At 45.6% G+C, this 12,944-nt stretch overlaps 2 protein-coding genes across 6 annotated transcripts in view; one reads left to right on the top strand and one right to left on the bottom strand.

The window, feature by feature from the left end:
* Positions 1-173: 173 nt before the first annotated feature.
* Positions 174-9,773, bottom strand: TMEM69 (transmembrane protein 69). Of its 3 annotated transcripts, none has more exons than XM_073544464.1 (4): positions 9,693-9,773; positions 3,289-3,350; positions 2,128-2,185; positions 174-887 (listed from the first exon to the last, which is right to left on the bottom strand). In XM_073544464.1, exons 1-4 carry the CDS (start codon positions 9,741-9,743, stop codon positions 183-185), a joined length of 876 nt encoding a protein of 291 aa, XP_073400565.1. In that variant the 5' UTR covers positions 9,744-9,773; the 3' UTR covers positions 174-182. The 3 variants fall into 3 exon arrangements, with proteins under 3 accessions (XP_073400565.1, XP_073400566.1, XP_073400568.1); XM_073544465.1 differs by lacking the exon at positions 9,693-9,773 and adding an exon at positions 5,972-6,116; XM_073544467.1 differs by lacking the exon at positions 9,693-9,773 and adding an exon at positions 4,618-5,571.
* A 2,040-nt stretch (positions 9,774-11,813) lies between these two features.
* Positions 11,814-12,944, top strand: part of GPBP1L1 (GC-rich promoter binding protein 1 like 1) — a 44,459-nt gene continuing 43,328 nt past the window's right edge. For 2 of the 3 annotated variants that reach the window (XM_073544461.1, XM_073544462.1), the window contains exon 1: positions 11,815-12,023. The gene's annotated coding sequence lies outside the window, so the exon portion shown is untranslated. Of the gene's footprint in view, positions 12,024-12,944 lie in introns of all 3 variants that reach the window. The other variant, XM_073544463.1, reaches the window with a different exon arrangement.

The following is a 12,944-nucleotide window of genomic DNA, read 5'->3' as shown; positions in this document are numbered from 1 at the left end:
TATCATCCCCCAACAAGCAGAACAAACCCCTCAGTGTGGGGGAACGATGAGATGTAATGCAGGAGCACCACAAGATGAGTAAACAAACATGGATCTCATCTTCGTTGCTACTTGTACAGTTTTATTCTCAGTGTCTGATTGGCGATGATAAAACTTCCGGCATAAAGCTCAACCACAGATATTCAGTTTTTATTTTGGAATTCATTTTTCAGAGATTTTTCTGGGTAGATGGCGAAGAACCACATAGTGGCCAGGATACAACAGAAGGTCAACAGGAAACAAACATTTCTCAGAAAACTAAGCCAAAATGGAAAAGGAGGAAGCATCCTGAACCCCCCTAATGCCCCCACGATCAATCCACCAATCACTGTCACCGCCGCAACGAGAATATCATGTGACACTACCAAAGCTGTCCATGCAACAAACTGAAGAAATGTGCCGATCCCAAAGTTCAGCAAGTCCGGCCGGAATGGGCTGTTTTCAGGAACCGAAATACCCCAACGAATTCCACCATAAAATGATAACAAGCAGCTGGCAGAGGCAAGTTGAGTAAATGCCATTTCTGGGTAATAATAACCCCCAAAATTCATGGTAAGAGGAGCAACTACCACCGGGATCAGTCCAGCGATACTCAGGAACACAGCTGACCTTGGCGTCTTTCTCAGCTCGTCTTTATAATTCTGCATCATCTGGTCAAACTCTTCTTCTTGGGCGTTTAGTCTTCTCTTGTGAAGCGAGCTGGAGGTGTGTAATCCACAGCAGTGGAGAGGAGCCGAGTGCTGCAGAGTAGGGAGGGCGGCAATAGGCGAGGCTCGGATCCTAAACGACCTCCAAGCACTGGCCGCGTGCGATGCTTGTCTGCAACCTGGTCCAGCCATTTTACAAAACTGTAAAAAAAAAAAACAAAAAAAAAAACCTTCAGTATCAGAGAGAGAATTACAGCACTGAAGGACGTGTGAAATCTGTCAATTATGCACGCTACACAATGACATCAGCACTGCTCAGGTGTAACCAAGTGTCTTTGGGGTGCTCGAATACTATGATCAAGTCCCCACGGCTGCATGACTCAGGCATACAGTTTGTTAGGTAATCCCTGCATGTGTTGCGGCTGTCAAACATAGTATTCAAGCACGCCGAAGACACACTGTTAGCACCCGAGCATTCTCAGATAACACCTTATCCAAACATGCAGGGCTGTGGAGTCGGAGCTCATTTTGGTGGAGTCGGAGTTGGAGTCGGTATAAAATGGACCGACTCCTAAAATATATAATAAATTGGGCACAGTAGTTCAATGCAGGATGTGCTGAATATTTTTTCATAGGAGTTTGGGAAAGTTATGAAGTGTCCTATAAATGGCTGTTCTATTCCTGATCTAAGGCTACATTCACACACAGCGTTTTTCCTGTGTTTTTTGAGGATACGTTTTTCAGCTGCAAAAGTTGATCAACTTTTTAAAAAACTGCATCACCTGAAAGGTTTTTGAGCTCATAGATAATGTTTTCAATAGCAAAAACAGATTAGAAATCTGCTCTATCTATCCATTTATCCATATCTGTCTATCCATATCGTATCTGTACCAAAAAGAATGAAAACCGGGTAGTACACCAATATATATTCTGTTCTATCTAAATATCTTGATTATTGGATCATAAAAATGATTAAATGTCTGAGGTTCACGTTGTACTACAATAAATTTTTCACTTAAATATAAGCAATATGTGTGGGAGTCGGAGTCGGTGTAAGGGAAATTGAGGAGTCGGAGTCGCAGGTTTGGCTTACCGACTCCACAGCCCTGCAAACATGTTTGCGCAACACTAATCATGACCTATTCTTACTTACACAGCTGATGGTACGTAACAATGTATTAGTCTAGTACTGGGTCTAATCACAGTAACGGCATAAAACTTATTCCCTGTCCTGGATCTACACTGACTCAGTGTAACAAACCATCTGCAGCGTGTGCCGGAAATTCTCATAAAGAAGGAAATATCAAAGAAAATCCTAAAAGGTGTCATTATATTAAAGCTTCTGAGTAATGGCAGAATCTCCTCTTAGGTTATATCCCTCTCTTTTTGCCACAAATGTGTTTTGTTTTTTTTATTTCAATGAACGCTGAGGTCATTATACCTGCTGGACCGATGGCCAACACTTTCCAACCAGACGCAGCATCGTGCACCTCCAACACCTAACAATGAAGAAAAGACGAATTACAAGATGTAGTGACCACAATTCAGGGTATTTTAGGATAATCCAGCCATTAGATGGAGCTATTCTGTGAATGACATATACACATTACTGGGCACAGGGCTCTATGGTCCGTAATCCGATGTTTACAAGGAGGAGGGATGCTCAAGAAAACACACCATGGCAGGTAACCACCTTCAAATGGGTTGTCCACTTTTAGCGATTTTTTACTTAAAGCATATTTTTAAAGCTAAAAATATTTTTGCAATTGGGTTCCAATACCAATGTTGCAGTGTTTGCCTCAGGGCTGTGGAGTCGGAGTCGTGGAGTCGGAGTCGGAGCTCATTTTGGTGGAGTCGGTATAAAATGGACCGACTCCGACTCCTAAAATATATAATAAATTGGGTACAGTAGTTCAATGCAGGATGTGCTGAATATTTTTTCATAGGAATTTGGGAAAGTTATGAAATGTCCTATAAATGACTGTTCTATTCCTGATCTAAGGCTACATTCACACACAGCGTTTTTCCTGTGTTTTTTGAGGATACGTTTTTCAGCTGCAAAAGCAGATCATCTTTTTAAAAAACTGCATCACCTGAAAGGTTTTTGAGCTCATAGATAATGTTTTCAATAGCAAAAGCAGATTAGAAATCTGCTCTATCTATCCATATCTGTCTATCCATATCGTATCTGTACCAAAAAGAATGAAAACCGGGTAGTACACCAATATATATTCTGTTCTATCTAAATATCTTGATTATTGGATCATAAAAATGATTAAATGTCTGAGGTTCACATTGTACTACAATAAATTTTTCACTTAAATATAAGCAATATGTGTAGGAGTCGGAGTCGTGGAGTTGGAGTCGGTGTAAGGGAAATTGAGGAGTCGGAGTCGGAGTCGCAGGTTTGGCTTACCGACTCCACAGCCCTGGTTTGCCTTTTACAGGCGCTTTGATTCCCTGCAACTTTGATGAGGTCTGTGCAGGACCGGGACAAGGTATTTTGGTGCCCTAGGTAGATAAAGCCAATGGTGCCCCTTCCCCAACCCAAAGCTGAGGAATGGGTCAGAGACTAAGGTAACAGGACCCCTAATGTACCTACCTCCTCCCCCTCTGATGGGTTAGGTAACAAGCTCTGCTGACCACTTCTTCACCAAAACATATCTGCAAAAGTAAAAAGTGGTGTACTTTAGCGATGTGACTTAACATATATAATGCTCTCAGTGTGAAAATCAAGATAATCTTGTAGTTATACCTTTTAATGACTAACAAAAACTAAATAAATTATGTTGCAAAGCAAGCTTTCAGGACTTCTTAGGTCCCTGCCTCAAGCATGGTATGCCAAACTTTCTGAAGAAACACAAATATATGCACAAAAAGAAAGGCATGGTTCAACTGGCTAAACACGGGGTGCCAAGCCTCTTTTCACAGGGAATGCAGTTTCAAAGTCACATACAGAAATCATTTTTTGCAAACAGTTTAAACAATTCAGGGGAAATAATATTCATCCCTGAAATCCTATATTTTAAATGTCAAACCCAAGGATAGTTATGGAAACTAATAGAGGGGCTAAACCAACTTAATTTGGTTTCAATTAAGGTGTCCAGCATTTGGCAGATACCCCAACGGAAAATAAACAGACCCCCAATATACCGTAGATAAAGGGATATGTCTGATGGTTTTTGCATCAGTCATGCGAGAGATACAGCTTGCGTAAAACTGATGGTGGTTCTGGTGACGTATTCATGTACTGATGGTTGTTATGGTGCTGTATTCATGTAGTGATGAGGATTCTGGTCATAATTTAGTCACCAGAACCATCATCAGACCATGACTACGTCACCAGAACCACCATCAGTCAATACATCACCAGATCCAAGATCGGTACATGAATACGTCACCAGAACCACAGACTATAACCATGGCCGTCCTCTCTAATTTTCCATTACACTTTGTATATCTCCACACTGTCCCTCGACAAACTAACCCATCTCCATATTGTGCACCCATTTCACACTGCCCCTTTCTACATATCCATTATGTGCCCCCTTCACACCATGCCCGCACATTGCCAATCATGCTGCCTTCTTCACACAGTATGGTGATCTCCACAGCCATATGGTATGATATCCACAACAAGCCACAACAAGCCACTGACAGTTATCACTACCACAGCTCCCCCCATATATAGTATGTTCACCATAGAGCGCCATGCAAACTATGATGACCCCACGGCACCCCATGTAAAATTATTGCACACAAACACCCCCCCAAACAGTATGTTCTCCACAGCCCCCTATCCAGTATGGTCATCTACAGTACCATATGCAGTATGGTCACCACAGCTTCTCATATACTTTGCTGCCCACCCAGCAGGGCCCCTCATTTTATGGACAAGTAATATAAGAAGAAAAAAAAGCCTTATATTCACCTAATCTAGGCCCCATTTAACAGTCTCCTCTTGTATTCTTCATGAAGTGCAGCAGTGGGCGCGTGACGGCGCAACAACGTCACTGCATCGCGCCATTTGACATCCCCTGCGTGCGCCTTCTCCCCCCCCAAAAAAAAAAATAAAGCGCAGGACGGAAGTAGCCTGCGTCTTGCTGGAGATCCCGGCAGAGCAGAAGGCTGATTACAGCTCCTGTCCCGAGCAGAAGGGCGAGTTGTGTCAGGGTGTGCCCGTGCCATCACTGTGCTGAATGTCTGCAGCCGGAGAAAGCTCACTGATGGAGTCTTAGTTAACTCATTTTGCAGATAGCGATGTACAGTGCAGCACGGAGGCAGACAATGCAAAACTGAGTAAACCTAATTGCAAAAATCATTACTAGCCCAAAATATGTGCATTTAAATAAAAAAAGTCCAGAAATGTGCCCAGTGGTGGAGAACCCCTATAATTTATCAGATTGATGATGACTGCCATTAAACGAACGCCAACCACATACGTATTCGCCGATCGGCAGTTGTTGCTGATTTAGACAGATCGACGGAACTGTAAGGCTGGTTTCATATTAGCGCTTTTGTGTGCAGCGCATCGTACGCACCCGTGCGTATGCGCACTGCGCACCTATGTGTAACATGACGTGAGCATGGTCTTGCGCACACTTGCGTTTTCGTGCGCATGCGTTTTTTTGTCTTTCGCGCCAGACGCAACATGTTGCATTTTTTGGTCCGCCCTGTCTCGTCAAAAAAACGCGCACGGAATGCGCAAAAACAACACATTGAAGTCTATGGGAAAGCATGCGTGCGCATGGTCTTGCGCATGCTTGCGGTTTTTTGCACATGCGTTTTTGAGGTAAACAAGTCTAGAATGTTCTCTAGACAATGGAAAAAATGTCACACCTAAAAACGCATGTGCATAAAAAAACGCATGTAAAACGCAAGCAATGCTGCGTTTTAATGACGCATCAGCGTGCGCATGACGCTTAAAAAAACACGCGTTTGTTTTGCGTTTTTTATGCGCCCGATGCGCTGCGCAAAAAAACGCTAATGTGAAACTAGCCTAATCGATCGCTCCCTGCGCACAGGCTGCACGTGTACTGTCTGCAGATGACCATGTGCTGCCGACAATAATGACGTTTAAGCACGGCACCCGTTTTACTCATTCGTCTTGACTGCCTGATTATTGGGCAATGAGCGCTCTTATTACAGAGCCCGGACTGCAGGGGGCTGCGCACTGGACGCCGCTCTGTCACCATATATGGCCTCATTTCCCAGCCCAGGACCAGACACTGAGACCCCAGAATGGCCCCCGAGACATGTACCCTGACAGCCACACTGACACTCACCTCCACCGCCTGCTCTTTACGGAACTGCTGCAAAAAGTCATAAACAGGAAGTCACACACAGGTTCACTTCCTGTGGGAAAGGAAGCCAGAAGGAGTGTGGGCAGACGGCACTGAGCATGCGCCGACTGCAGAGAGAGTGCTGTGATGTGAGAGGCCTCTGAGTCCTCAATATGACCCCCCAGGGATAATGAGCCGTGCGTGTGATACTGTCTGCTGAGCTGTGTATCTAATCCTGTCCTGTGTGATACTGTCTGTTGAGCCATGTATCTAAGCCTGCCACGTGTGATACTGTCTGCTGAGCAGTGTATCTAATCCTCTCCTGTGTGATACTGACTACTGAGCCGTGTATCGAATCCTATCCTGTGTGATACTGACTGCTGAGCCGTGTAGTTAATCCTATTCTGTGTGATACTGACTGCTGAGCCGTGTATCTAATCCTCTCCTGTGTGATACTGACTGCTGAGCCGTGTATCTAATCCTATCCTGTGTGATACTGACTGCTGAGCCGTGTAGTTAATCCTATTCTGTGTGATACTGACTGCTGAGCAGTGTATCTAATCCTCTCCTGTGTGATACTGACTGCTGAGCCGTGTATCTAATCCTATTCTGTGTGATACTGACTGCTGAGCCGTGTAGCTAATCCTCTCCTGTGTGATACTGTCTGCTGAGCCGTGTATCTAATCCTATCCTGTGTGATACTGTCTGCTGAGCCGTGTATCTAATCCTCTTCTGTGTGATACTGTGTGCTGAGCCGTGTATCTAATCCTATCCTGTGTGATACTGACTGCTGAGCTATGCATCTTATCCTATCCTGTGTGATACTGACTGCTGTGCCGTGTATCGAATCCTATCCTGTGTGATACTGACTGCTGAGCCGTGTAGTTAATCCTATTCTGTGTGATACTGACTGCTGAGGCGTGTATCTAATCCTCTCCTGTGTGATACTGACTGCTGAGCCGTGTATCTAATCCTATCCTGTGTGATACTGACTGCTGAGCCGTGTAGTTAATCCTATTCTGTGTGATACTGACTGCTGAGCAGTGTATCTAATCCTCTACTGTGTGATACTGACTGCTGAGCCGTGTATCTAATCCTATCCTGTGTGATACTGACTGCTGAGCCGTGTAGCTAATCCTCTCCTGTGTGATACTGCTGAGCCGTGTAGTTAATCCTATTCTGTGTGATACTGACTGCTGAGCCGTGTAGCTAATCCTCTCCTGTGTGATACTGTCTGCTGAGCCGTGTATCTAATCCTATCCTGTGTGATACTGTCTGCTGAGCCGTGTATCTAATCCTCTTCTGTGTGATACTGTGTGCTGAGCCGTGTATCTAATCCTATCCTGTGTGATACTGACTGCTGAGCCATGTATCTAATCCAATCCTGTGTGATACTGACTGCTGAGCCATGTATCTAATCCAATCCTGTGTGATACTGACTGCTGAGCCGTGTATCTAATCCTATTCTGTGTGATACTGACTGCTGAGCTATGCATCTTATCCTATCCAGTATGATACTGACTGCTGTGCCGTGTATCTAATCCTCTCCTGTGTGATACTGTCTGCTGAGCCGTGTATCTAATCCTATCCTGTGTGATACTGTCTGCTGAGCCGTGTATCTAATCCTATTCTGTGTGATACTGACTGCTGAGCTATGCATCTTATCCTATCCAGTATGATACTGACTGCTGTGCCGTGTATCAAATCCTCTCCTGTGTGATACTGTGTGCCGAGCCGTGTATCTAATCCAATCCTGTGTGATACTGACTGCTGTGCCGTGTATCTAATCCTATCCTGTGTGATACTGACTGCTGAGCCGTGTATCTAATCCTATCCTGTGTGATACTGACTGCTGAGCCGCGTATCTAATCCTATCCTGTGTGATACTGTCTGTTGAGCCATGTATCTAATCCTATCCTTTGTGATACTGTCTGCTGAGCCGTGTATCTAATCCTCTCCTGTGTGATACTGTCTGCTGAGCCATGTATCTAATCCTGTCCTGTGTGATACTGACTGCTGATCCGTGTATCTAATCCTCTCCTGTGTGATACTGTCTGCTGAGCCATGTATCTAACCCTATCCTGTGTGATACTGACTGCTGAGCCGTGTATCTAATCCTATCCTGTGTTACTGTCTGCTGAGCCGTGTATCTAATCCTCTCCTGTGTGATCCTGTCTGCTGAGCCGTGTATCTAATCCTATCCTGTGTGATACTGACTGCTGAGCCGTGTATCTAATACTATCCTGTGTGATACTGACTGCTGAGCTGTGTATCTAATCCTCTCCTGTGTGATACTGTCTGCTGAGCTGTGTATCTAATCCTATCCTGTGTGATACTGACTGCTGAGCCGTGCATCTTATCCTCTCCTGTGTGATACTGATTACCGAGCCGTGTATCTAATCCTATACTATCCTGTGTGATACATAATAATCTTGTACTTATGAGACTATTAATGTCTGACAAAACTAAAATTAGTAATGTTAGGCTGTATGCACATGTTGTGTTTTTTTGCGTTTTCGCTGCATTTTTCCGCTGCGGAATCGCCGCGAAAACACAAAGAAAATGCATCTCATGCAATCCTATGGGATTCCACACATGCTGTGCTAATGCTGCAGATTTTTCCGCTGCGGAATCGCATAGTGGAAAAATCCGTAGCATGCCCATTCTTGTTGTGGAATTGCATTGATCCGCTTACTTTTCGCATGTGGCTATGCCCACCATGTGCGGATGCCTGGAGGAGAGGAGACTCTCCTCCAGGCCCTGGGTACCATAATCCTGTAAAAAAATATAAAAAAAAATAAAAAATAGTGATATACTCACCCTCTGATGGCCCCCGGAGTCCTTCCCGCCTCTCCCCACACTCCCGCTTCTGGTCCCAGTAATGCTTTGCACGAATGACCGCGATGACATCATCTCAGGTCCTTCGCGCAAAGCATTACTGGGACCGGAAGATGCGGGAGCGCCACAGAGCAGATCGGGGACCTTCGGAAGGTGAGAATAACAATATTTTATTTTTTTTTAATTATTTTAACATCTTATTTCCAAGCGATGCTAAGCGCTTGTAATGCGCAAGCGAAAAACGCTTGCAAAACGCTTGTTTTCCACGGGAAAAACACATGCAAATTTGCAGCGGGAGCGCAGAAATTCCGCAGCATTTCTGCAACGTGTGCACACAGCCTTACACAGCAAGCTTCCAGACTCCTGAGTTCTGGTCATCAGGTGTAACAAAGTTTAACACAATCCAACATAATGAAGAACATTAGTATTTTTCCTAAAACAGGAAAAGAAAATGTTCAAACAAGCATGGCGCTAGGACAACTCCCATTTGTCAATATATGAACCTACATAGAAATCCGGAGTATAAAGCCCAAATTATTCAATCCAAGGGTCAAATTTGTGGTAACAAAATATATGCTCTTTATTAGTACAGGTGCAAAAAGTTTTAAAAGCACAATCATATGGTCAGATACCAGGGATGACACAAGATAAAAGAGGGAAACGACCGCTGCATATATAAGTTAAGTGCAATGGTACATTGGCATAATTAAACAAAATCCCATATTAGTATGCAACCGCAAAAAATTGCGCCACCATCCCTTTCCAATTGCCCATTCATTAATCAGAATGAATACATTCAGGGAACATGAAAAGCCATACAAACAAACCCTCATAAAGCGCTATGTGCAAGAGGGTATGGGGAAAAAGTAATAATGAGCATAATTACCCATGTGGGACATAAAGATGCTTTATACTCCGGATTTCTATGTAGGTTCATATCAGGTGTAACAAAGTATCAAGAAGAAACACAAATATATACACAGAGCAGAGGCAGAACAATGGACATTGAGGAAACAAATAGCTGAGCTCAGAGAGGGAATGCTTAAAGGGAATCTGTCACCCATTTTTGGAGTATCAGCTGCCGACACCGCAATCAGGGGCTTATCTACAGCATTCTGTAATCCCCCCCCCCCATGTAACATGAAAGATAAAAAAAAGGAGTAAGGCTGTGTGCACACGATGCAGATTTGCAGCGGATCCACAACGGATTTTACCGCGCAGAAACGTTGCATATCCGCATTGTGATGTACAGTAGCTTTAAAATCAATGAAAAAAAAAACGCTGTGCAGACGCTGCGGATTTTTCCGCGCTGTTTTCCTGCGGTACAAAATCTGCAGCATGTTACTTCTTTTGTGCGGTTTTCCACCTCCCCTGTGTCCAAATCCGCAGGGGAGAATCCGCAGTGGAAAACCGCACAAAAACCGCAAGAAAACCGCAGGAAAAATGGAAGAAATCCGCAGGAAAAATGCAGGTCACTTGACCTGCGGATTTCTTCCATTCTGCGCGGAAAAATCCGCAGGGCCAAAAAGTCCGTCTGCACTCAGCCTTAAGGTAGTGTCACACTTAACGATGCACCAGCGATCCCGACCAGCGATATGGCGCGGTCAGGATCGCTGGTGCATCGCTAGGTGGTCGCTAGTGAGCTGCCACACAGGCAGATCTCAGCGGCGACATTGCAGGGGTCGGGGGTCGCTACTTACCTGTCAGACGAGGCGATCCTGACGTCCTCCTGTCCGCGTCCACGCGTCGCTCGTCTCCACAGCAGGAAACGCCCGACGAGAAATGATCCAGGACATTCTCGCGCAATCAGCGATAACCAGCGGGGAGCGGTCGGAGATAAGTATCAGACATAGCGATATCGCTTAGTGTGACAGGCCCTTTAGATTACACTCACCGGGGGGTGGTCCGGTCTTGGTCTGAAGGGTGTTGCGGACCGGCGCCTCCCATCTTTTAACGGTGACGTCCTTTTCTTTGCTGCCTGTTGTGGCTCCTGCGCAGGCGCACTGCTCTGCCCTGTTGAGGGCAGAGCAGAATACTGCAGTGTGCAGGCTCCAGACCCGGACCGCCCCTGGGGTGAGTATCATCTAACGTGTTTTTCTTCTCTTTCAGGTTACATGGGGGGGGGGGGGCTTATCTACAGCATTACAGAATGCTGTAGATAAGCCCTGATGGCAGTGCAGCTCATAGAGTGAAAATGGGGTGATTGATTCCCTTTAAACAGAATCTGAGGAATCTGCCCCAGAGACAGAGGACATCAGGTCTCTGATCTCACATGGATATCGGGACAATAAAACTTTCCCACCACTTATATAAGCTAATTAAGGATTCACTCTGGGCTCAGTTAGTTTTTTTTTAAATGTCCATGTATTCTGCTTTGTCTGCTCTGTGTATATATTTTTCTCTCTTCAGATACTTTGTTATACCTGATGGACAGACCCCAGGAGTTTGGAAAGCTGCTAAGTAACAGGAGGTCAATTTTCCCTGCATGAGTCATGAGTCACTGCAAAAATCAAGGGAGAGGAAAGGAGGGAGCAGCTGGGTCAGGAGATGAAGGGGGGATGATTTTTGCAGGGAAAAGAGACTTCTTGTTTCTACACAGAGAAAAGAGAAGAATTATCTGGGTAGAAAGGCGAAATAAGCAATTGTAAGTGCATAGCGCTGTACAATGTGATGGCAGCAATATATAGGGAGGATACAAACTGATGGGAGGAGGAGGAGGAGGAGGAGGAATGCCTCTTTAATAGTGTTGGTCTTTTCATATAGGCCAAATGGACTTTTGGGGCCCCCTGGGCTCCAGGGCCCGGGTGTGATTGCAGCCCCTGCTTCAGACTGAGTCAACCCATCTTGTGATACATAAGGCCCCATATAATGTGAGTTCACAGATGACTAGTGACGTGTTGGGAATCACACGATCCAGTGTCCATCCACTGCGCAGTCAGCCGGCTGCCAGTCGTAATATGGCGTAATCAGGTGACGTCAGTAAAATTTAGCGCCCGCAGGTCCCAGCAGGTGGCGCTGTGCGTGCAGACAGTAACAGAGAGGCGTGTCCCCAGTCACTCTGCACCCAGGGGCCGTCTTTATGGTCAGGTTCCAGAGGACGCCATTTTGGTGCGCGCTTTGTTATGGTTTGTGAGGAGCAGGAAGCGAGCAGCGGCTGTTAGAGGGAGAGCGGCGGTCCCCGGTGTGACAGAGGCCCGGAGAGTGAGCGCGATAACGGGTGAGCCTGTGGCGGGGATGGGCGCCGCTGAGGCCTGTGTGTGTGAGTGGGCGCCTGTCTAGGGGCGGTCACATGGTACAAGTTGTAGTAGTGCAGCCGTCCTCTGCCTGTGTACGGGGGGCCCTGGCTCTGGGGCCTGCTGTGTGGCCTGTCTATACATGCATGCTCCCATAGCCGGGCCGCCTGCTGTGTATACCCCCACCTGTGACGTCACAGGAGCCATGTGTACATGTGGTGCATAGAGTTGCCCCTCCTGGCAGCAGACCACGTCACGTGACTGCTCTTGCCCAAGGAGCTTCCACTCCAATATCCCCCGTTCTCGTTCCAGGCGTCCAGCATAAAAGTGCAACTTCTTGTCCAGTTTCCACTTCTCTGCTTGCTGGATGTGAATACAGATTGCTGCACTGTGTTTTTGTTAACTCTCCTAGGTGTAGATGGGATCTTTTCATTCACTGACAATCGGAGATCTGAAACACTGAGAAAATGACATAAAGTTTATTAGTAAGATTAAACCTGTCTAACAGCTGCAGGATCGCACAGCTGACTGTTTGCTACAATGTATTAGTGAAAGGAGACTTTTGACTGTTTCCCTCTTTGTTTACATGATTCACTGCAAGTAAAACCCAACTTTGACTCTTTTTTTTTCTCTCCCCTGGAAAACCCCATTAATTAGTGGTGTGACCAGATAGGAGGTGATGTCATCCGCCAGTGCTCGTACCATCTGTGCAGGCGGCGGGATGTGTAAAAAATACACTCATAAGGTTTTATTACCTACATAAAGGGGAGGATGATATAGAACCGACCGATCCCTCGTGTGTCATCTGCGTTCTATAAATAAAGCTTCATCATTGTACAATGAAAAGTTCTGCAACTTTATAATGGGCTTTATTGATCCCTCACCTTAGAGAACATCTCTGCTCG

The sequence above is a fragment of the Dendrobates tinctorius genome, unplaced genomic scaffold (genome assembly GCF_039654945.1).
Source record: "Dendrobates tinctorius isolate UK_male_01 unplaced genomic scaffold, ASM3965494v1 ptg000138l, whole genome shotgun sequence".
In the NCBI taxonomy this organism is placed as follows: domain Eukaryota; kingdom Metazoa; phylum Chordata; class Amphibia; order Anura; family Dendrobatidae; genus Dendrobates; species Dendrobates tinctorius.
This window is presented reverse-complemented; position numbering and strand designations above follow the sequence as displayed.

Excerpts from the sequence above, each read along its gene's own strand:
- TMEM69 (XM_073544464.1), bottom strand. The coding sequence starts at position 9,743 with ATGAACCTACATAGAAATCCGGAGTATAAAGCATCTTTATGTCCCACA. Across the intron at positions 3,351-9,692 it reads CATCTTTATGTCCCACATGG|ATATGTTTTGGTGAAGAAGT; the intron begins GTAATTATGCTC and ends TTACTTTTGCAG. Across the intron at positions 2,186-3,288 it reads ACCCATCAGAGGGGGAGGAG|GTGTTGGAGGTGCACGATGC; the intron begins GTAGGTACATTA and ends CTTCATTGTTAG.